At 42.2% G+C, this 26,081-nt stretch overlaps 1 protein-coding gene across 1 annotated transcript in view; it reads left to right on the forward strand.

The window, feature by feature from the left end:
* The window catches only part of pitpnc1a (phosphatidylinositol transfer protein cytoplasmic 1a), a 91,275-nt gene that overhangs the window by 39,931 nt on the left and 25,263 nt on the right, over positions 1 to 26,081 (forward strand). The window contains exon 2 of the mRNA XM_080759392.1: positions 24,649 to 24,797. Coding sequence (XP_080615518.1) covers positions 24,649 to 24,797 — 149 coding nt within the window. The remainder of the gene's footprint in view (positions 1 to 24,648; positions 24,798 to 26,081) is intronic.

Raw genomic sequence — 26,081 nt, forward strand, 5'->3', positions numbered from 1 at the left:
CTTTCTTTAACCTGTTGGTTTGTTGTTTATAGATATCCAGAGTCGGGACAAATGAAAGTCTCTTTTCCAGCAGTTCGGTCTGGTGTTGATCTGGCTGGAAGTAATGGGACAGATTAATTATGTTTGACTTACCCCCCCTCCTTTCTGGGTTTATGGGGTCTATAAGTTTAAACTAGTAAGCCAATTTACAAGTTTGACGATGTCATCACATTAATGGGGGGGGGGGGCACTGTGACTCCTCTGACACAGTGCAGTTCAGCCAGTCATCCAGCCCTAATCTAAGCACATCAAAAGCAGATAGCTGCACATAGGTTATTAATTAACGGAGGAATGGCTGAGACTGAAATATATATTATTATTATTATATAATTATTATTTCTTTCAACTTCTCCTTGTGGGAGTCGACAAATCTGGATGCGGCACGGTGGATTTGAACCACCATACTCCGTGGTGGTGGGCACTGGGCAGGTATACTTTACCACTGCGCCACCCACCCAGCAAAATTGTGGCTTTGGACCGGGTAAGATGGTTCAACATTCAGAGGCCTAAAGCCTGGCATACTGTACATCGACATTGCCTCGCTGTGGTAGAAAAAGCAGTGTGTATCCCATATTAATTTGGAACCAAGCACTTCTAGAACTACTATAATTAATGTGTAGCCAGTCTGAGAACTGCAGACGTTTGCTTTGAAGAACAATTGCATAATTTAAAGGCGCTACATATTTATGCACTGCTGATGAAATTAGAGGTATAAGAGATCGACTGAGCCAGTGGAGAAGAAGAAAAGGATACTGCTTTCAACCACAATGAATATTGATCAAAGGTTAAAAATACACACAAGAGATATAAAAAAGAAAGCTAATTCATGGAACTGGAATGGTCTAGATTTGTGTGAGATATGTGGCCGATGATGGACAATGACATATGGTGTTATACTATGGTCCTTTAAGCGGGTTAGTGAGCAATGACAGGTGGCTCTCATCTCCAGCTGCGACTGATCGTAGTGATTAGAGAAGACCCATGAGATGTAACTGACACTGTCCACAGTGCTGAAGTCTCTTCACATCATGCGGAAGGACTCAGCAACCTTGGCACCCCATAATACGCATACACGCACACACACACACACACACACACACACACACACACACACACACATACACACACACACACACACACACACACACACACACGCACACACACACACTCCCAGTGGGAAATGCTGACATTTGTGTTTCACTGAGGCTCCATTTAACCCTCTATGTCATGTGAACAGCGGCATTTATGTTTTTCTTTTTTTCTTTTTCATATACATATTTTTTGTGCCTCTCTGGGCATACTGCGGTCAGAGGGTTTGTGTGTGTGTGTGTGTGTGTGTGTGTGTGTGTGTGTGTGTGTGTGCGCGCGCACATTGACTTTTACTCTCTCCAGTCTCCACTTTCTCCCCTCATTTTCCACTTACTGTAACAGCAAGCATCTGCACATGATTCCATTGCTCAAAGCTACAAGTATTAATTGGTAGGGGTCTATGTACGTTGTGTGTGTGTGTGTGTGTGTGTGTGTGTGTGTGTGTGTGTGTGTGTGTGTGTGTGTGTGTGTGTGTGTGTGTGTGTGTGTGTGTGTGTGTGTGTGTGTGTGTGTGTGTGTGTGTGCGCGTGTGTGTGTGCGTGTGTGTTCATTTATGCAATTCTGTACAGCATGCATTACACATATCGGATCTCATGTTGTATGTCACTTGCACACAAATAAATCTCTTTAATTTGGCTTCAAGGATCCAAGGCTTCAAGAGCGTTGCATTTAAGTCTTTTTGTTATTGTTTTTTTACGATGCATAAAGCTTACCTTGCCCTAGTTCTAACAGACAAGGCGTGGTTATCCTAGCAGTTGTTATGGGGTGAGCAATTGTACAAGGACATGATTTTATTTTAGTTGTCTGGAATGCATTGACAAAGTGGTATCACAGAGGTCGGTTGATGTTTAGAGCAGCTAATCACAAGTGAGTTTATACAAGATTGTGCAGCACCTTGATTGTTGAACTTGCAAGGAGTTCTCACTCACTCTCAATAGACTTTAGACTTGTACATTATGGTCAGCTCTCAAATACCACCCAGCTCCCAGAAATGATGTGGTCATGTCACATACCAAATCAATTTGCATTCATCAAGGTCGCTGCTGTCTTATCTGAAATGAGCACCAATCATTAATGCAATCCCATTGCTTTCCTCGTGAACTCGAGGTCATAAAATAGCACCAAATCATTAAATGGAGATTGGAGGGAGAGAAAGAGAGCGAGAGAGGCAGGACTTTGCTTGGCCTTCATCCATGAGACAGACAGTACAGTAGATCAGCCCTGTAGCTAGGACCATAAAAGTTAGGTTACTACTTATTATGGTACTCCATAAAATGACTGCCAGTTTTAGATGAATTTGGTCCTTTTTGAGGCCTATAGGCTATACAGGTTTAATGTTTGTCTTGTCTAGACAAACATTAAAAATCACACCTGCATGTGAACTCACGTTGATTAGGTGATGTAATGGTGATAACGGTGCCAACACAAACATTAAACAGAATTATCAATAAAGATACAATATGACGTAAACGACACATTATGAGTACATTTTCCCTTCATTGTCAATGCGTTTACTAAACAAACTTTGAACTAAAGGCAAACCTGTGTATAGGTAAAAACGCCATTGACAATGGACAGAGTTTAATGTGTGTTTTGTCACTAACACAAACATTAAATGCCATTAACAATGAACAGAGTTTAATGTTTGTTTTGTCTGTCACTGAGAAAATCGGCATATGATGTTATGTTATGATATTGCGATGATGATAAGGGTTGGTAAAGCGCCCCCTTATTTTACCATGTTAAAGATGACCCCAGGCTAGTTCAGAGCAATAGACCCAGGGACCCAAGGTTATTGATAAGGCAAAAATAGGAAAAGCCACAGGGATAGAAGATCTACAAAATTAAAATGTTAAATCAATTGAACGCTCAAAAAGTATACAGACACCATAGATTAGAAAGATACCTTATCCTAATTGATAAACTATGATTTTTTGTCTGGAAGGATTTGCTCTCCCCTCATCCCCGTTCTGTTTTGATTGTGCCAGTCATCTCTAGGGTCAGTCTCTTATTTCTGCTGGTCCTGTACATTCACAAGAGTATGAGGTGCTACATGAATCAGTTCATTAAAGTTCTATGCATCATTATGAGAAGTCACACCCGCCTTTGGCCAGCTGGTGTGAAGTGAATCCTTTCCCCATGAGCCAACATCGTTTCATTTCAAATCCAATCATAGTCGCTTCTGGATAAGAGCATCTGCTGAATGCCTAAATTGTAAATTGTATAACCTATCCTGCTAAATGGACATACACACGCACGGATGGGGTGGCAGTGGCTCAGGGGTAGAATGGCCGGATGGGAACCTGTTTGATCCCGGGTGCCCCCAGAGTCAGTCGTGGAAGTGTCCTTGAGCAACACTCTGAACTCCTAATTGCTTCAATGTGCAGTTTGGTGCCTCGCATGGTCTCCACCGCCATTGGTGTATGAATGTGTGTGTGAATGGGTGAATGTAATGCACAATCTATGTAAAGGTGTATGAATGTGTGTGTGAATGGGTGAATGTAATGCACAATCTATGTAAAGGTGTATGAATGTGTGTGAATGGGTGAATGTAATGCACAATCTATGTAAAGGTGTATGAATGTGTGAGTGAATGGGTGAATGTAATGCACAATCTATGTAAAGCGCCTTGGATGAAGGCGCTATATGAATGCACCATTTACCCCACACACACACACACACACACACACAGCAGCATGCTGCAGATTCAGCAGGTGATGTCATTCTTGACTAACCCAATAGTAAGAAATTCTCTAGGAGATAGCTTGTGTGTGCGTGGTGCATGTGCACACGTGCGCTCGCACGTGTCTGTGTCTGTGTGTGTGTGTGTGTGTGTGTGTGTGTGTGTGTGTGTGTGTGTGTGTGTGTGTGTGTGTGTGTGTGTGTGCATGTGTCTTGTGCATTCATGTGTGTACAGTTAGCCAGCGTCTATAGGGCCTGCATTGCTGCATGCTGATTCATAACACATGGCAGTTCTGAGGTCAGCTTGGGCCACTTATTTCGAATCACCACAGAGGCACAGAATCATCAGCAATAGCGGGTCAAGATCATAACATGAAATTGTGTCAGTATAAATGAATGGCTTAACAACATTAACCCCATGGCATCCCTGTTTTGGCAAAATCTTTTCAGTTTCCAATTTATTTTCAAATTGATAGATCTATCAGCTGTAGAACCAATTTCCATTTTTGCATATCTTTGAATATATTCTATATTTTAAAAGAAAACATTTTTAACTCAAATCTTTGCTTCTGGGGGTTCCTGGAACAATTTCAGATTGTCGTTGTTTTGACCACCATAGCAACATAATTAAGTTTATCAGAAAACATTTTTAGAAGATATTTGTAAACATTTGTAGAATTGGCCTCAGGTCTTAATGGCTTAAGTAAGTCATTACGTTATGTCACTTTCATGAGTGATAACGTATACATTTAGTTTGGAAGTAACATTACATTTTGAAAGTAACTTTCCCAACACTGGTCGTGTCGCTCTGACTTTCATTTTCACCTGCATTAAACTGTTTAAACAAACTATCCTTTGGTCCGCTGAGAAGTCCATTAGTAGTAGCCTACTGTACATGACATATGGGGTCGCAGAAGGGTGGGACAGAGAGAGAGAGAGAGAGAGAGAGAGAAGGGAGCAAATAAGGTTAGTGTATCATCGGAGCAGGCACCAGCATGGGACATGCATGGGAAAGAGGTGGATTTGGGAAAAAGAGAGAGAGAAAGAGGGAGATAGGAGGAGAGAACAACAAAGGTCAGTTGATTTCATGGATTTATAAATCAGCCTCAGAGAAAGAAACTGTGGCACACGCGGAAAGGAAAGATCAAGGACAAGGAGATGGATGGAGGAAGAGTATATGTGCTAATGGCAAGACTCTCCTCAGTGTCCTAGACCCCCCGATGATGGGACCCGAGTTAAACGTCGACCAGGGAGCCTAAAAATAGCCACCGTCCCCTGACGTCATTTTGATTGATGGTCCCCCTACTGTACACATACACATGCACTTGCGCAGGCACACACATAAACACTATCCCTGTGGGGATTCCCATCAAAGCAGCCTTCGCAAGCCATGACCTTTCAATTTAGTTAGCCTCTCCCTGTGTCTCTCTCCCTCTCTCTCTCTCTCCCTCTGTCTCACTGTCTCTCTCCCCCCCCCCCCCTCTCTCTCTCTCATACATTGAAAGTCAGTCATGTGCATGTCAGTATATGTGCTATATACGGTATCAATTTGACCTGCCAACGTCACCTTCAAAGACAGTTACACCCCTTAAAAAGGACCCCACTAACGTACACACATGCATGCACTCGCAGTGGATAAATTAGCCTTTTAACACATGCACGTGCACGAGTGTCTGTGGTTTCTTTGTATATTTAAGTTATTTGTCATATCTGCCCTGTGCAATTTGTGATTACAAAAGCGTGAAAGCCTAACATCCCAATGTTCAATGCCAAAAACACAATTTAACCGTTAACCAGAATTATTTGTGTGACAATTAATTAATCATCAACATATTTGTAATCGCCCACATGTGTCTGCTGATTACAACACGACGAAGTTGTGAAAATGAAAACATGTTCCCTATAAGGCCCTTGTAGGTAACGGCAAAGCTCCACCTACGGCGTTATGTTGTTGCTTGTTGTGTTGTGTTTACCCAAAATGAATTCTGTTGCAATTCTGACTCAGAACCTACAGTATACTGTACTGCTACCTTTCCTATTCCATCCAATGTGACCTTCTGTCGTAGATGCTGAGAAAACAAATTAGATGGTCTTGTAAACAGACAATAGTACTCAAACATACGCGCCTACATTATAATGCTTCCATTACTTCAATAAATAACTCGTTGATAATGCCACTTTTTGACCGTGAAAATAGCCTGTACTTATTTAGATAATATGCTGTGGTGTTATCTACCATACTGTGTATGCCGTGTCACTGTCAGCACTTTGGCTTTTGTTGTAAAGTAAAAGTATCAATACAGCAATGTAGAAATACTCTCTGTTATACGAGTAAAAGTCCGGAAAGTACCGAAAGTAAAAGTACTCTTTATGATGTTGATGACGATGATGACGGCGGCGGTGACGACGCCGTAGATGTCTATGGATAGTACCGCACCTGCACATTTAGGCTCTACACCAGTGATACTCAACCTCAGGCCAGCGGGCCACATCAGGCCCGCGGGACCATTATGACTGGCCCACCAATGAAAATCTAAAAAAAAGAAGAAAAAAAAATCTGGAAAATGAAATAAAAATAAATAAATCTGAATGAAGTTCAGAGGGGGGGGGAGATGCAATGCAAATTAAAGACATATACTGTGTATCCCTATTCCCTGACATAATTTTATAGCTAAACGGACAGAATTCTATTTTATTTGAATGATGAAACCCAGCTGCCATTAATAGTTGGAAATGGAAATGGAAATTGCGGAAATTGCGGAAATGGAAATTGCGGAAATTGTAATTGCGGAAATTGCGGAAGTAGACAGCTACTCATGGAGAATTGGACAGGCAGGCAGTCAGACAGCTACTCATAGACAGGCAGACAGACAGCTACTCATGGAGAATTGGACAGGCAGGCAGACAGCTACTCATGGACAATTGGACAGGCAGGAAGGCAGACAGCTACTCATAGACAGACAGACAGCTACTCATGGACAATTGGACAGGCAGGAAGGCAGACAGCTACTCATAGACAGACAGACAGCTACTCATAGACAATTGGGCAGGCAGGCAGACAGCTACTCATAGACAGACAGACAGCTACTCATGGACAATTGGACAGGCAGAAAGGCAGACAGCTACTCATAGACAGGCAGACAGACAGCTACTCATGGACAATTAGGCAGGCAGGCAGACAGCTACTCATAGACAGGCAGACAGACAGCTACTCATGGACAATTAGGCAGGCAGGCAGACAGCTACTCAGACAGGCAGACAGACAGCTACTCATGGACAATTGGACAGGCAGGCAGGCAGACAGACAGCTATACTCATAGACAGGCAGGCAGACAGCTACTCATAGACAGGCAGACAGTAAGACAGCTACTCATTGACAGACAGACAAATAACTACTCATGGACAGACAGACAGACAGACAGGCAGGCAGGCAGGCAGGCAGGCAGGCAGGCAGGCAGGCAGGCAAAGAGCTACTCATGTTATGTTATTATGTTATTATAACAGCTACTCATGTTATGTGCAATAATTTGTGCAGTTATGGAAACAGCTCTTTGTGTTTATGCAAGAAAATGTAACACATTTATTTATTTACATATTGTGTGCATGCACATTGTACTTTGATACATTTTGCGAAAATAAAGCAATTGAAAGAGAGAAGTTATCAAGTATCATTAATGTCGTAATTTTATCTACTGGCCCCTGGCCCCTGGCCCCTTGCCATTTTTGTAATGTGGCCCACAGGTAAATCTATTTGAGTATCCCTGCTCTACACAGTAGAATAAACATATTTGTTTAACACATTTGGTTGTTTGGTGTGCCCTGTTTTGTTCAGTTCCATGTGTCCACATGTTCTGCCTGTCCACAGAGTCAGACATGCCCAGCTCTAATGCTTCCCTCCACCTTCCACTACTTTACTAATATTTAAATATGTCCTGTTGTAAGCTTGCCTTAGCTTGCAATATCCAATTATCATAAAATTAAATTACATTAAAACAAAAAAAAGTATTTTATGTATTTGAAATACATAAAATACTAGATCTGAAAGTATTTAGATACAAAATACATCTCATTTCTTCCATCCCTCTGTGTGTGTGTGTGTGTGTGTGTGTGTGTGTGTGTGTGTGTGTGTGTGTGTGTGTGTGTGTGTGTGTGTGTGTGTGTGTGTGCACGTGCACGTGCAGTGCATTTGTTTATTTGTTTGAATGCACTTTCAAACCATAAATCAAGTGCCGTGTATGCTCTATAAATCCTTGCTGACATGCGATGCATTCTCCATGAGCATTTAACCTTGATCTCACACAGTACAGTGAAGTGTGATAAAATGTGAGGACAAAACCTCACTGAACACTCACGACTTCCTCACATACTGTTCATGCACACTCATGTGCTCATCCACACGCAAGCATGTACACATGTACACCGTCGCAAGAGATTCCACTTGTCGAATTGCAAGCAACAACTTGCAACACAACACACACACAACACACACACACACACACACACACACACACACACACACACACACACACACACACACACACACACACACACCTGTGAGAGAGAGTGTCTTGTTTTAAAAAAGAGAGAGTGAAAAAGAAAGCTTGCGAATAGGTAAGTGAAATAAAAGGAGATAGGGCATAGCTATTTATTTAATAGAGTATACAAAATAATATAATAGATTATACGTAGATAATGATATGTGCAAGTGGTTGCCCCTGTTTAAAATAGTCTTCTCAGTCAATCTTTGTCTGAACTAGAACTTAAAACTCACATTTGTTTGGCCTTTATGTACAGTGTGTTTTAATGGTGTGTTTAGTTTATTTATGTAGGCAAGTACAACATGTTATTGTTATGCCTGCTATCTTGGCCCATCACACTAGGCTAGGGATAACATAAATGTAAATAAAGACTGGAGGAGCATATCTCTTTGAAATGTGGCAGAAACATGGGGGCACATGCAGTGATTCATGTTACAGGTGCCATCATGGTGTTGAAAAGGATAACATTTTGGCCACGATTTTCAGCTTTTGTTTCAGTCAGAAACAAGTCCCATGTCCTTGTCTCGTCCTTAGGCCACTGACATGAAGGGCCCTATTATGTGTGTCTTAAATGCAGGCGTTATGCCCTAGGTCATAACGCCACCATCTTATGCGTTATCCATATTATGCAAGTCGTGCTGGAAGTGCACACACATACAGTAAGGCTTATGACTCGCCAGCATATTTTAGCATTGGGGGAGTGTTCATGTGCTCATATGTTTGGGAAGTATGTAGATGATATATAGGTTCATAATCAGATGTACTGTATGTGAGTGAGAGAGGGGTTGGGGAGTGGGGGGGGGGGGCACGCTAACCTGACGCTGCCAGATCCAAAAAGCTTGCTACACAAATTTGTTTCACAGCTTATTTGGATCTGGGATCGCGGAAGCAATTCGATGACGGGGCTGTTCCTTTTTTTCAAGATACATGGTAGATGATTGGATGGGAGCGTCTGTCTATCACCGTGTGGGCGTGCAAACACAACCAATCATATCGACGTGTCTATATACCGTCACATCCGCTTTTGCACATATCACGCTGATTGGTTCGGTACGAAGCAGATCTGACTCAGGGCTCAACTCCGTCAGAGATCCCAGATGAGTGTTGTGTTGGGGAATATGTTTCCCCAATACCGCCCTCATCTGGCAGCGTCAGGTTAGGGGCACGCAGCTTAACACAGAGATATAAGCCAGTGTGATAAAGCAGGTGCTTTCTTTGACAATCACAATGATGATACAATGACCGAGAAAGGTAAAACTCACACCCTGTGTGAAGTGAGCGGTGCCTTACCTAATCGTTATGTCACCGAAAAATACTAATAGACACACACACACACACACACACACACACACACACACACATTTCATTTTATGGTACTGGACACTTTAAAACCTATACTGATGACAATTTGTTCTGTGGGTCGTTTCACTTTCAAGTCTTCAATCAATAGTGAGATTGAAGACGTGATGTCAAAATATATAAACTGTGTTGCATTTGACACGAAGCATGCTCTGGACTGGTCAAGATGTTTTGACCAAGTCCAGGCCAGCATATTCCGCTATGGAGCTGGAATTAGGGATAATTTTGATGCTTGATGTTATAGCATTCCAATTTACTCCATTTCAAAATGCTTTACCGCAATTTAGACAACACATACTTCCAAAGGGCCTGCATGGCCTTTTCAGCATTCAATTTAATTATTAACCAGTCTCTATTATAAAATACATTTCTCACGTCCATTACAGCAGTTCATAGACAGCAGTGTGATGTATGATGTTAGGATGAATGTATGGCTCATTTCCAGCATAGAAATTGCTCTCATTCTGTGTGTGCACATTTCATACGGTATGTGTGAACATTTAATAATAATACATTTACTCATTTTACTGTATGCATGTGTTAAGATTAAGGTATACTTTATTATCCTCGTGGGGAAATGTGTGCTTCTGCTCTGCATTTGACCTGTCTGACTGTAAATGCTTAGGAGTAATGAGCAGCCCCACCAACACCACCTTTGTCCATTATTTTTTCTTTCTCTTTTAAGATTTATTTTCGGCATCGTATGCTTTATTTCAGATAGTTCCGTTCAGTGTGTAGAGAGACAGGAAACCAAGGGAACAGAGAGGAGGAACTTTGGCTGAGCCACAAGGCACGCACTCCATTCTCTCTTGCTTGATTGATTCCCCCTTGGTTTAAGACCTAAAGTACTGAACAATTACTGTAACAGTGCTCTTGTCCACAGTGCATCCCAAATTGTGTGGGACTTTATGGGCGGTAGAAGAGTGTCTCCCTTGGCCTACTGGCTGCCTGCACAAACGGTTTGACGCAGATCAGTGCAAATTCATGTATTTTTTATTATATTTTTTATCCCACAATTTTGCAACTCATTTTTTCACCCAGTGACAATTATCTAATGTTTCCGACCAGTTCCTTTCCCCTCCATCAGGCACCCCGGCTGGCCATGGGGAGGTAGTTTAGAGACCAGGATTACTGCATGTTTTTTGTGAGGGTACCTACCCTAGGGGACACGGGGAGAACATGCAAACTCCACACAGAAAGGCCCTTTCGCCAACCCCGCCTCGGGTATGGGCACTGATCACGCGGAGAAGTGTCCCCAGCAGGAATCGAACCCAGGACCTTGGTAAATGGTAAATGCTGCATTTATATAGAACCTTCATCCAAGGCGCTTTACATAGATTGTGCATTACATTCACCCATTCACACACCAATGACAAACCATGGAAAGGAAGGGACACTTCGACACTAACTCTGGGGGAGCCCGGGTTCGAACTGGCAACCTTGCAGCTCCCATCCAGCCACTATACCCCTGAGCCACCGCCGCCCTTCTAGCTGTGAGGCGACAGCACTACCGACTGTGCCACCATGCCCCTTTACATTAGTTAATCTCTATGTCACTCACATTCACACACTCACTCACAGCAACAGGGGCAAAAATGTAATCCCAGCATCCTGGCCTGGCAGAGTTATTATTATTATTTTTTAAGCATTGCTGCAGGAATTTATTAGCGTTTGAGGTATTCAGAGTATAATAGGAAGGCACATAAATAATTGATGCAAGATAGAGTTTACTAGGAGGACTGTAGAAATCTTCTCTGAAATCCTTCAGTTGTCTGGAAGAAGAAGGTCATTAGATTATGCCTTTTAGCTTTTATTGAGTGCAGCTGCTCTTGCTCTTAAACCTGTGCACATCGCTGCATCTGCAGACACAAATTGGAGTACTGTAATCACAACCACGTTGTGTCAGCTGTCCGTAGAACATCTCGTCCAATGAGGACGTGGCAAGTATAATCAGATCTTAACTCTCCCACAGCAGTATACTGGTCATTTTTACTTAAAGGTGTAGTGAAATTAAAAATGAAAGAAATCACACTTATAGACCACATCCGTGGTCATCATATGGGCATACCTAACCCCATGCCAAAAAAATGGGTACATTTAACATTTTGTGTATTTTTATATCAAAAGTCAATAAAATCGAATTTTAATTACTTCCTGAAAACAAAAACGTACTGCGTGATGACATATCGAGGCCAACATCAATAAAAGCCAAATAGCCAATAAAAGTTAAGCTCACACATTTGATTCCCATATCTGCGCGTCCGTCAGTAATACAGATGCTACTGATTACAGAAATCCTCCGTTTTTAATCCCATTCAAGATGTAATCAAGTCGTAATCATCACGCTAAAATATGTGTTTGAAAACATTATAGGGTAGAAATAAGCCACATAGCAGTAAACTGGTACAGCTGACCGACTATCTGATATGTAAACAAACACACTGCATGTGTCCTGCGTCACCGTGCAGGTAGCATAGCTACTGTCCCTAGCTACCGTCCCATCTCCTGAATGCTCGTCATCCCTTCCTCGTTGGTCATGCCGGTTCATTTCACATGCCTTCTGATGTTATTACAACTTTCAGCCCCATCACAAATTAGCTTTACAGGAGCCCAGCTGAAAAACAAAAGCTTGTTTCAACTTCACTCTCCTCTCAATTTTCAGTGCCCCATGTGCCCTAAAATTGTAATTTCCCTTTCCCCTAACTAATCACATGTACTAGCATACACAATGTAGTTGTGATTTATTCTTTATTTTTGTCTCTGCCAGGCCCGGAGACTATAGACCTTAACAGATGACGTCACACTGATAAGCACCAGTATGCGTGCGCAGGCCAGCCCGCAACCACATGAACCCCACCGCTCATATTTACAATGGAAAAGTGGTCACAGCACTCACATGTAAATACACCATCATACAGTACTTTCAGATGCTGTTTTTCTTCCAGTGTGGAGGAAGAATACTTAGGATTTGTATTGTGATCTCTCGCCCTTGAATGATATAATCTTTGGTTTCTGTTGTGTGTAAACAATAATAGCAATTCAAAGCAGTTGTTTTGTTGTACAGCTACAGTCACTGTCATAAGACCGGAGGGAGTGCTCTATGATCACTGTACCAGAGCTGCTCGTGCTTTTGCAGCTGCAGCCCATCAATCCTAATTCTATGCGCCAACTCGACGGTCCCGCGAAGGTGTTGTGCTTGCAGAGAACGGCCGAGAATAGCAGACCTCTAATTCACAACGGCCCCTCACTTCACACAGGTGTGATTTTTATCATTCCATTACGATTGTCAACGATTGACATTTTGCAAATGCCCCAAATTCTGAACTGATCAGAGCACTTTCATCCATAGTGGGCAACACAAGTGCAACGAAAGTCACTGCTTGTTGGTAAAAATCACTTGGTGAATCAATTGAAACACACACACACACACACACACACACACACACACACACACACACACACACACACACACACACACACACACACACACACTTTCAATAGTCCATCTCTTCTCCTGACATGTTCTCTTCTGGATCCTATATTTCCTCATTACCAGCCCAGGTACTTAACCAGGCTCCTGATCAGGTACAGGTGTTGCCAGTGGCAGACGGCAGAGGCTAACAGTTTTCTACTGCGTTCAGGAGGGCTGGTCGCCTGTGTTTGTTAGTGTTTCTTTCTGATTATTGTATCTGTATGTTATATAGGAAAATTACTGCGGAAAATAAAGCAAAGTTAAACTCAACGGACATGTTTTGGAGATCAGTTTGTACTGGCACACGTAAGAGCTTCCACCTGGCCGTCGGCAACCAGTAGTGACATTAAGTATAGGACTTTAGGCAAGAGGTATGCACACACACACACACACACACACACACACACACAGTTGAGTTGATGAAGAGGAATCATCATGGGAAAGAATAACACCATCCATGTCAAGGCGCGGTTTTGTGTCTGTTGGACTCAGCTAGACAACACTTTTCCAATATGTTTGCCTGGGTGAACAGCTCAATGCCCTGACAAGATACATTTAACCCAGGTTTTCAAGGATACTTACTGTTGTGGTGTGATATTTCAATGTTTCTGTGGCTGCCAGGTGGAAAAAAAGGAGATACATGCAACATTGTCTGGTTCAAGCCCCTGAATCACTAGTCTCGGCCACCCGTTAAATAATTCTGTTGTGATGGTCTATGTTGCTGTCGTCCAGTTTGTTTTCACAGTTGGAAGTCAATCAGCATCTCATTAAATACCGACAGCATGAGACCGTTTTAAACAACAATGACTGCAGAATTGGATACAATAGATGTTGCTATTGAATTGAGTTTTATAGTGACTCCCAGGAATGATTAAGTTGAATCAAATTATATCTTGGTGTTACAACAAATTTGTCAAATAATGTATTAACTGGCTTGTAGCTAGCATAATTATACAGGTCTTTTAGCTGCAGAGCTTTATAGAATCTCATCCGTTACAACAGAGTAGGCCTATGTGCTGTTAAAACTCAGAGCCTTACAGCCAACTTAGGCCACCGGCCACGATGGCATCCCCACTAGGTGGCACCCCCAATGGCCCAAATAAAGGCAAAGTGAAAAACATGAGCCCATAGGAACACCAATAAGTTGTCTGTAAATCTCATCCGTAAACATGAACACATTGTTGTAACTTGTGAATAATCCAATCTGTCAACGAAATAATAAAGTCAGTAGGAGGCGAGGCATCTGTAGGTCTGTCAGAAAGAAAATGTGTTAAAGCATGTAATCCATCATTGCGATCTATGTTCATATACAGAGACTCCACATCCATGGTGACCAGGAAATGAGATTGACAATTGGTCAGACCAGACAACTTGTTTAGAAGTTAGAACTTGTTCTTCTTTGTGATTGTGACGCTCGCTGGCTTTGGTGTGGACCTACGTTCCTCTGCATCGAAGCTAGAGCGCACTAAAATCCTGTAACAACTACTGCCATTCTGACAAGTAAAGAAGTTAATGTGATATTCTTCGTCCTGGACATCCTTTCCTGCACGTATACACTGAAGTTATTCCTTGTTTGGCTTAATATAGAAATCAATACATTTAGAAGCAGGTTCAGTTAGGGGCACCATTACCCGAAATGTTTTTAATCAGTTTGAAGTCACACAGGCAATCCACCGAGACGTTTACGGGGTGTTGTTGTGATCGCCGCTATGGAATATTTTTCAACACTACAACAAGTCATTAGTATACACCGTTTTAAAGTGGATTTTCATGACAAGCAATTAATCGGTTGGTGCAGTGGCTTTTTAAATGTAACTCTATACTTCAGTCTAGGCTATTAGACCACCGTAAATGTCCGGCATTGATCCTGTTAAATCATGGCTCCATCTCACACTAACTGGTCATAGCTATAGTTTCCAACCCTGGATTGTCCATCTCCCATGCTACCATGTTGGATAAGGATTATTTTTTATTTGTTTCATGGTTGTTTTGTTTGTACAGTATGTTTGTGTATAGTTTTATGTTTCAAGGTGGACCACAATGGAAACAACAACAATGATGTCACTTTTTGTAATTTTCTTAAACTGCCAAGTGCCAAAAAAGTATTCTATCTATAAATCTTGTGATGGGTTATGCCATAGCCTATCACAAGCCAGTTACATAACGTATTGGGATGAACTAGTAATCAGCAAGCCCATCTCGAATAACAGCTGAATATGGGAGCACTCTCAGATTGAATATGATTTAATGAAGAATTGATTTAATTAAAAATAATGAAAATTTGCTGCTAATGTGCTAATGCAAGAAAGGTCCTTTGATGAGATTTGAACCGGAATTATTCCACTTATAGGCTAGGCATTATTATTGCTGGCTGACTATATAGGCTACTATTGACTGTTGAGAACATGGCACATCAATCAAGGAAAGGGAATTCTCACATAAAAAGGTGTTAGATCTCCAGTCTAAAGGCACATTCACACCAAGAACGATAATTATGAAGATATTTGTTGAGTCCTCATCACAACTATAACAACAATTGACAGTGAGAGGCGATCTTTCGGATCACATTCAGATTGATTTGATCAATGATAAGATCCATCAGAATTTACAGGACGTCACGTTCAACACATCACTCATGTTCAACATGTTTATAGAACGTTATTGGTCGCTATCATTATCGTTATAATTATATACTTTGTATTATAGTAGACTGAAGACTGACTGCTTCAGTCTGACGTTGCCAACTTGCCTCCACTCTATGTGAATTGCAAGGGAGAGGAAAAACAACAGTTTATTGAAGAGAACAAGATGTTTCGGTCAAAGTGACTTCATCAGGTATAGCCTGTCTTGATACCTGAGAGATACCTGATGGGGTCAGGTCGACCAAAACGTTGTGTTCTCTTCAAACTCAGCTGTAAGTGTAAGTTAGTCACTGAGTCAGCGTGGTTGATGACGATGAGTATTTGGGTTATATATCTTATTATTATATATCTTCTTCCCAAAAGGACTTTCAAACTAAATAAAACCTGGTCATCCCAGCTTAGTTAGAGGTTCAAAGTAAAAATATTTCGGACGACCGTCGAGCCAGTCCTTATTTCACTTGCCCACTTTTTTGATCACCCTGTTTTGCACTACCCTGTTCCTGTTGATACTACCTGTACACAATTTCTCTCAGTCACTCCCAACTTGCACTTTCGCGTTCACGTGACACGCACGCACGCACGCACACACACACACACACACACACACACACACACACACACACACACACACACACACTGTACACACACACACACACACACAGTCTCAGACATTAGTAACTCCCAGACTGACAGAGTCAGACAGTAGAGGGTAATCTTATCTGGACAGGCCACTTGATTGCTACGTGCACAGAAATGGTAAAAGAGTATGACTGTTTGTGTGGGCGTGTGTGTGCACGTGTGTGTGATGTGTGTGTCTGTGTGTGATATGTGTACATCAGTAAATGAAGATGTACAGTACTAAGCAAAGCGATGGGCCTATATCTGAGCCAGTAGCATCACAGGATAGTGTGTGTGTGTGTGTGTGTGTGTGTGTGTGTGTGTGTGTGTGTGTGTGTGTGTGTGTGTGTGTGTGTGTGTGTGTGTGTGTGTGTGTGTGTGTGTGTGTGTGTGTGTGTGTGTGTGTGTGTGTGTGTGTGCACGTGTGTGTGTGTGTGTGTGTGTGTGTGTGTGTGTGTGTGTGTGTGTGTGTGTGTGTGTAATAATAGATGGATAGAGTGGGAACCATGGTCCTCTGAGAGTAGAGGTGCACCGGCTAGTTTTAGGCACTACAGACTACAGCATTCACAGTGTTACACTCAAATGTGAGTCTATACACAAACGTTTCAAGCTCACATCTGCGAGTGCTTCTGGGTTTATTATTGACATGATGCTGTAAAATACCCAGTAGCATCCAGTTATATGATCCAGTCCATATTCCACCCATCCATCAGCTATAATATTTGTAAGATCTACAACTGTGTTGTGAAGCACTCTCATAACTCGCACTGTCCATTAGCAGTCTTTCACTGTCCCCGCTGAACCACACAGACACTCAAACACACACATCCACACAGGGATGATGCAGGCTTTTTGTTTACTGATGTTGGTTGGGGTCATGTGAACCAATGCTGCATACATGCTCTTCCATCTCGTTTGTTTAGCCTTAAAGGTGTCTCCCACTATGTTGATGGTGGCTGGTATGGAGGGGGAGGAATTGCATTGTCTATATCCATTGGTTTTTAAGGGGGTGTTGGTCACTCAGGACGTTCAGCAGGTATGTGGCAGGGAAGTGGCAGGTTATTGGTTAGATTCTAGCTCCTCCTCCTAACATGGCTTTGAAATGTTCTTGAGCAACGTCGGAAAAACGCAGTAAACTAAAGTGAAAAACGCAGCATTTGTAGGAAGAAAGTCAAAGCTGTCTCAAGAAGTGTGATCTTTGTTCACAGGTTACTCAATCGCCGATCATTTCTAGACCTTAGACCAGAGGTAGGCAACCTTTGGCACTGGTGCCAATTACCGGTAAATAAACAATTAAATGAATTCACTCATATTTGTATGTAAATTACATCCTGCACATCATTCTACATTCATTAAAACTCTGAACTCTGACTGGGGAGGGAGATAGGAGGCCTATGCTCTGAGTCTAATGATCATTATAACAATGTGAAAGAATATTTAAAAAGGGAAAAGGTTATATTCGTGGACAATCAAAACATGTTGTGGTGTCATTAAAGTGACACACTGAAAACTAAAAACATATGGCACTTTGTTTCAAAAAGGTTGCAGACCTCTGCCTTAGACTATACTCTACATCTGGTTGAAACTTCATTTCTGATTACGACAGAAAACCTTATTTTACATTTGATGTGACAGCCGTCTTGAAAAATGGCTGCCGTCATGGATTTTTAGGTGGCTAACGGGCATTATTCATGGTAAATTTGATGCTTGTATCACAAAGTGAACAATTGTGTCACTAATCTGCTGCACTAGAGGGGGTTGCAGGCTTTGGCTGTAGGGAACTATAATGTTGCTCTTTAAGATAATTGTGCCTTCACTGATGTGTGGGACGGCTTTACGCCAATGTCAGTGACTGTGACCGCTGTTAGCAAGAACTAATTCATGTTCCATTAGGCAAAAGTCCACTCCACTCCGTTTGTTTACTCACTTCTTAATTTGCATTCTGCACGTGTCAGACCTATATTAATTTACTGTGACACTGATGAAGCTACAGTAGCTAGACAACTAATTGCTGTACACCTCCCAGCTGCACCTTCCAGATGTTACGGTGTGAAAGAGCTTGTGTGTGTGCCTGCGTGCGTGCATCCGTGTGTGTGCAGTGTGAGCGTTTGTATCATAACATGCGATCCTGTCAGCAATGATGTCTCACTAAATTTGTACACTCTTGTAGCTAAAGCTGCAATCCAGTCTCATGTCCTACCTTCATTTAAAATCCAGAAATGTCCTTCTAACTTCCAAGACTGAATAGAGACACACGGGGGCTACAAATTCCACGCCCCCAAATGAAACAGCTGCCCCACTTCCGTTAGAACGGTGTACTGCAGCTGTCAATGCAATCCCTATGAGAGCCCCACGTTGGGCGCAGTTGTTTTAAAAAACAATGGCATGAGAAAACATGCGTTTACATTGCTGACCTTACCATTAACATCTATCTATCTATAAATGCACTACGTGTGTACGTCTGTAATGCACGTAACTCGAGAACCGTTTGCCCCACCGACGTCAAATTTGACACACACGTTCTACACCTCCACAGGGAGTGCATTGCCCAGTGTCGAGTTGGTCATGGTTGTCCAGAACCACCACAAAAGGCCTACAGCCGGGCACCGATCTAGAATTCTAGATTTTTATTATGCTTTATGTAACATGTGACAGGTCATGATTCTGAATCCATTCCAAGCATTAGTTTTGCACCAAAAAAAAACACTCCTTGGGCTAAAAGCGGCCATAGCCGTCATCACAAAATGTGATGAGATCAGCACATTTTGGGCACATGTGGGCAAGGAGTGTTTTTTGTGCAAAACAAATGCTTGGAATAGATTCAGAATCATGAAAAACCCCTATAATTTGACATGTCTCATGCTACTTTCTCATTCTCAAGCATGATGACATTTTGTCATTTTTGACATTGTTACCTTATACAGGTATGGTATAAAACAAATTGCTCAATGCTGACAGCTTGACAGCTGGTCAGCAAGTGGATTCATGAATGTATGTATAGACTATTTTAGGCCAATAAAAATATACCAAATTTCCCACTCCACACCTGCCGCTGCCGGACTACCAAGACTAAAAAGGAATAGAGTACCCTAACCCTCAGAGCAAATATTGTACTTGTACACTGAAATGATTTGAAAACTTTAGTTACTATTTACTATACAGATTAATATTGTCATTACAAAACATATACATTAACCACTTAAGCCCAATCACTTTGCATATTCAAATCTGCCATAGAAAAACATGTGTGAAATGGGCCATTCATAATAAGTAACTTTACTTTGCTACTCTAAGCATAATATGTTTTGAGTACAAAAGAAAATGTACTTTATTTTAATAATAAATATTATTTTAATGCCAATATAAGTTTGATCTTTTACTCAAGTAAACTTTTCAGTACAAGACTTTTATCTGTAATAGTATTTCTCTCTCTAGAGTCTCTTGATGACAGTGCTGTGGTCCTATCGACCACAGATGAATGTCAGGGGAGTTTATAGGCCACCCTATTGATTGTTATGGTTCAGCACTGCTGAAGTTGTTTACTCATATAATCTTTTACACACATATCTTTTTTACACACACACACGTCTGTGCGCGACAGTGTGCCTGCGGGGACTGTCTGAAAAGCGGTTAGTCAGGCATGCAAAAGAAGCATAATGGAGGTAACCTGACTCCGACAGATGGGGGCGGTATTAAGTTCCGTGGAATCAACACTTTTTCTCTGCAGATTCCTGTGGGGATGGATGGATGGATGGATGGATGGATGGATAGATAGATAGATAGATAGATAGATAGATAGATAGCCTATATCCCTTTAGTTCTTTTCCCACAAAAAGAGCAAAAATAGCAGAACTACAAACTTAGATCAGCTATTTTTGAGTATATATTGGTTTAGTGATTACAAATATTTGCATCTCTAATCTGTCTCTCCTGAGACAGATTCTAAGAGATGTCATTGCACACAATGCACAGTATGACAGTGGCACTGACGGATGGGCCCAACACACTGTCATTAGGACAAATGGACCACTGACGGATGGGCCCAACACACTGTCATTAGGACAAATGGACCACTGACGGATGGGCCCAACACACTGTCATTAGGACAAATGGACCACTGACGGATGGGCCCAACACACTGTCATTAGGACAAATGGACCACTGACGGATGGGCCCAACACACTGTCATTAGGACAAATGGACCACTGACGGATGGACCCAGCACACTGTCATTAGGACAAATGGACCACTGACGGATGGACCCAACACACTGTCAATAGGACAAATGGACCATGGGCCCAACACACTGTCATTAGGACAAATGGAATAAACAGGAGGCAAGTTCTGGCATCATTTTTCCTCACGCAATCAACACAGATGAATCAGAGTGATTAATATCTGGGCTCTTCAGGAGAGACTACCCAAATAAAATATACTGGAGCACGACTGCACGTGTTTAGTATTTTGCAGGGGTGACTCATGTTTCAACTTGCATCTTCCTTAGAGTCAAACCGATGAATGTTTGATCATGCTGCGTGTCAGTCAGATGACAAAACAGAGCAATGTGTACTGCACTCTGTAATTTTGGGGCTTTTCTGCCTTTATTGATAGTACAATGGAGACTGACGGAACATCAGAGCCTGTACAAGCCAATGCAATCTCCAGTCTCTTTTGTTCTGTTTCGCATGAAAAGGTCAGTTTCCCATGGATGGATCAAATTATCATTGGGTCCTTCAACTGATCTGAATGGACAATGGCCTTTATATCAGACTGAGATAATGCATGTGCGTCCTCGATATTTTTAGAAGGTGACTACTACAGCTCATTGATGATGATAGATAGATAGATAGATAGATAGATAGATAGATAGATAGATAGATAGATAGATAGATTATCCTGATGTCCCACTTTCCTATCTCCCTTATGCTCTCTCTGACTGCCTCCTCAGTTGTTCTAGGAACAGATGTACAGAATCTTCACTCTTTCTAATTCCCCTCTTGGAGCCTGTCCCTCCTTCCCTCCATCCCTCCTTCCCTCCTCTCTTCTCTTGACACAAAGGAAAGAGGCAGAAAACGATCTGCTTTAGTTATAGTTGCTCTTAACCAGAGAGGGTTATGTCATTGTAACCCATGGTCATTTTTAGACACACCATCCTTGACTGTGATGAAAGGTAAACATTTAATAGCAGACGGGCCTTGTGGCTGGACAGAAAACAGCTGAAATTAACACAATATTTGCCACACACACGCAAAATCTCGGGATTTGTGCTCGCAAACGCCTTTGCCAGCGTGCAAGAAATCTCGAGTTTAGTTAATGTGATTGAATCCAGAATTAATAGTATTTTACTTAGCTGTTAGCTGTTTTAAGCATCCGTCACTATAGCCTCTGGTAGCTCCCATGGTGTGACCTCAACGAGTTGACGTCGATGTTGACATCATCAACCTGCGACGGAAGCAGTCCCTATGGAGTGAAAAATTATCTATTTATAAAATAAATACAATATTTAAGGGATCCTTTTACGCTTTGGCTGTCGTGTTGTCCTGGGCCTAACAGAGGTGATGTAATTACTATGGCTCATTAGCATTCGTCCTATAGTTTATACCTTGCACACATTGTGTTGCACACACAGTATATCAGTCCATATAATTGTATGGAGACTACAGAGCGATTACCCAGCGTCTATATGAACGAAAATAATAATTGGCCGTGTTTGATTTCTTTATTATTATTTTTTTAAATCTCTAATCTTCCAAAAGTCCAGTCAGGAATAAATTAAAACATTACAGAATACATTACATTACATTACAGAATACATTGCATTTCAAAACTACATTACAAAATACACTGATGCTAAAAGACAACAGTCAAGGATCACAGCGTAATAGTCCTCTACTCACTCATCCGCACACACAGGCACAGCATATGCCTGCCCAGTGCAGATACAGTACATTCACCTACGTATCTGTAGTGGACTATGCATGGCAGGGTCGTCCTCTTCCCTGAGCCAGCTGAAAACCTGACCACATATCAACATGTGTTCCGGGGAGGGATTATGTGTGTGTGTGTGTGTGTGTGTGTGTGTGTGTGTGTGTGTGTGTGTGTGTGTGTGTGTGTGTGTGTGTGTGTGTGTGTGTGTGTGTGTGTGTGTGTGTGTGTGTGTGTGTGTGTGTGTGTGTGTGTGTGTGTGTGTGTGTGTGTGTGTGTGTGTGTGTGTGTGTGTGTGTGTGTGTGTGTGTGTGTGTGTGTGTGTGTGTGTGTGTGTGTGTGTGTGTGTGTGTGTGTGTGTGTGTGTGTGTGTGTGTGTGTGTGTGTGTGTGTGTGTGTGTGTGTGTGTGTGTGTGTGTGTGTGTGTGTGTGTGCGTGCGTGCGTGCGTGCGTGCGTGCGTGCGTGCGTGCGTGCGTGCGTGCGTGCGTGCGTGCGTGCGTGCGTGCGTGCGTGCGTGCGTGCGTGTGTGTGTGTGTGTGTGCGCGCGCGGAGCGCCTGTGCGTGTGTGCGCGCGTGCAAGCATGTCCTTCTCCCTGCTCACAAGGTCTGTTATTATTATTCTGTTATGAGCTTGTATAGCTGCACCACAGTGAGACAGTAGGATAAAAGTCCTTATTTTTGCAGCCAGTCAGCCATTCTTTGAGGTCACATTACAGAGCATCAGTTTTACCTTCCACAAGCATTACTGTGATGTACATGTCAGTTACAGTACTAAAGAAATGCACTCTGTCGAGCTGCCAACTTGCGCCTTGCACATAAGTAGGCCATGTATGGCCTACTTGTGCGCAAGCAGAACGCATGAGGTGAGCCAGTGGTGAGAGCATGAGGTGCGCTCACCACTGGCATCACCGCTTCCAAAAACAAACTGATATATTATGATATATTGTACTGACGTTGCCAGAGATGCTGGTTCCTGATTGGGCTATACTGGGCTTGATATAGGCTATGTGCGCACCGCAAATATGTTCCGGGCGGAAATGAACAACTTAGAACACAATAGTTCCGCCTTAGATAATTTTGGTTCCTACCTAAACTCCTGCGCTGAAACTGCATGACACAGAAGCAGTTATAGCGGACCCCCGCAGATAATAATAATGCAGCTGGTAATTAATTGATTTAATCAATTTGGGCTTGTTTTTCTCCTTCTACACCAAATCTCTTCTCTAGTCTTGTGACACAGAGCAGATCTGTTACTTAAACTTTCGCCAAATGTTTTTCTGGCATAACATGGACAGAATAGAGAACACAATTTAGATGGTAGAATAATAAGATGCACTATAGTCAAATGTCCATTAGTGAGTCTGCCTAATGCAAATGCATACGTATAATAATGCTTCAGCTCTCACAGCACCCAAGTGCAGCCTTAATTCAATCAATGAAGCCACATTTAAGGGCAAGCGTCACGGGAGTGTGTAAGATGAATGTGCTGTGAGGCATACCTATGGACTGAAAATGTATACACTATATGCTTAGTTCAAAGAAATATAGGACTTTGAAAACTCAGTACTTTGAAAAACCAAGCCTTTGAACGTAGTATTTTAAAATTTGAGGTGACCTATGAAGCCAAAAGTATATGAAGCCAAAAGTATAGGCCTACACTCACAAAAAACAGCCCAGCGGTCTGGACTCTTCTTTGGTCTGTGAAGCACGATTTTAGCAGACGTTACTTACTTCATCGTATCCTTCAAATAGAATACAACCTTTTTGAATAAGAATGAGTTTTGAGTCATATAGGACTCTTTCCCTCAAATCTTCCCTCTTCAAATGAAAATATACCATGATGAAAGAACTTTTCTGTTAGAATTGTCACGTAAAAGACTGGAAATTGGGGTTTTATGAGGTGGGTGACACAACAAGTGGTTTATGGCTCAGTGGCGTGGAAGTAATCATACTGAATGGTAACTGGTAAGTGGTCTGAATACCTCCCTTTTCCAAAGTGCTTTGCAATTTATGCACAACAGTACATTCATTCACCCACACTGACAGCAGAGGCAACTGCCTGCTCTGATCTGAATTAGTTTGAGGTGTTTATTGCTATCTCCAGGACACTCTGAGATGATGCCAGGAGCAGCCGGGGGTCGAACTGGAGACCTTCTGATTCCCAAGAAACCGCTCTACCTCCTCCTAAGCCACTGATATCCCATACATTGACTATTTCAGTATGTACTGCACGATGCTGTGTTTGACCCTGTCCTGTCATGTCTGTGTTATCTTTTCCAACAGTACCGGGTCGGCCAGCTGTACATGATCAGTAAACACAGCCATGAGCAGAGTGATCGAGGGGAGGGCGTGGAGGTGGTCCAGAACCAACCGTTTGAGGACCCCACACATGGCCAGGGACAGTTCACAGAGAAACGAGTCTACCTCAATAGGTCAGTGGGACATTGCTATCTGCCCTTTTCTCTTTCTTTGGGTCTGTCCATCTCAACTGCACTAAAGTAGCCGGACAACAGAATGTGGTTGCGGCATCAGAAAAACATGAGTTGGCTAGACTGATGGGAAAAATCACACTTATGTGAAGTGAGGGGCGCCATGACGTTGCGTGACGTTTACTGCTGTAACCATACAAACATTAAAAGTCTATTATGGACTTGGCAGCCATATGACGTAATTTCACTATCCAGACATTGGAGCGCCCCTCAAAAAGAATAATAATATTGGTTCCCACTCCTTGGGGTGTTTTTTTTTCACTGTTTATTTACACATACTGCATGTGAAATTTGTCCTCTGCATTTACCCATCCTATAATCACTGTCTATATGAGCAGTGAGCAGCCGTTGTGAGGCACTCTGGTTTAGAGTCTTGCTCAGGGATACACATTGACACACTGCTGGCCTGGCCTGGAATAGTTCCTGGGACTTTGGCTCCCCATGTGGGCTCACTAACCACTCAGCTATGACCGCCCCATATCGTGTGCACTTTCACGAAAAGACAACCACTCCATATACATACCATATAAGTTTCAACATTGATTTTCTTTATATTACTGTGCAATCATCCTTTACACACAGGCTTATCAAATGAAACAACATAGGCCTACAATAGAATAGAGCATATGTGACCCCCATTCACATTTAATTTTCTCAGTTGCCCAACGGTATGTTAATTCAGGCCCGTCCATTTCATGTCCATAATGCTTGCTTTGAGTCCTTAGTATTCCCATTTGGACAAACAAGTCTGACACGGGCAGCATCCTTCAAATCCAAGTAATGGTCGCAGACCTGCCCACAGTAGAGGTCAAATGTGAATCAGCAAACCTGGAAGGTAATTTCCTGCTACAAGCACCTGCAACATCCCAGGTCTGCACATCATTTGACTTTCTATGAGGCCGTCAATCATGGCGATGCAGTCAGTCATTGCAGGCCTTTGTTACAAAATAAATTGCACTTAACAGCTTAGAAATGCAAATTAATTCATCTCTTGGTATTTGTTGTACGAGAGACTGCGTTGTGGCAAGATCGTTACCATGATGCAAACTCATTCAGTGTTTCTAATATGAATATGGAATGCACAAGCTCAAGACAGGATCTGACATGGTGACATGGGCCTCAGCCCTTTTATCTGCCTGTAATAAGTGCCCTCTCCAGAGTCCAGACCATGAATTCAGCATTTACTATGGTAAAAACAAACAGCATTCAAGACAGAGAAGACGACGT

This window comes from Protomyctophum bolini, assembly GCF_963924005.1.
Source record: "Protomyctophum bolini genome assembly, chromosome: 3".
Taxonomy (NCBI): domain Eukaryota; kingdom Metazoa; phylum Chordata; class Actinopteri; order Myctophiformes; family Myctophidae; genus Protomyctophum; species Protomyctophum bolini.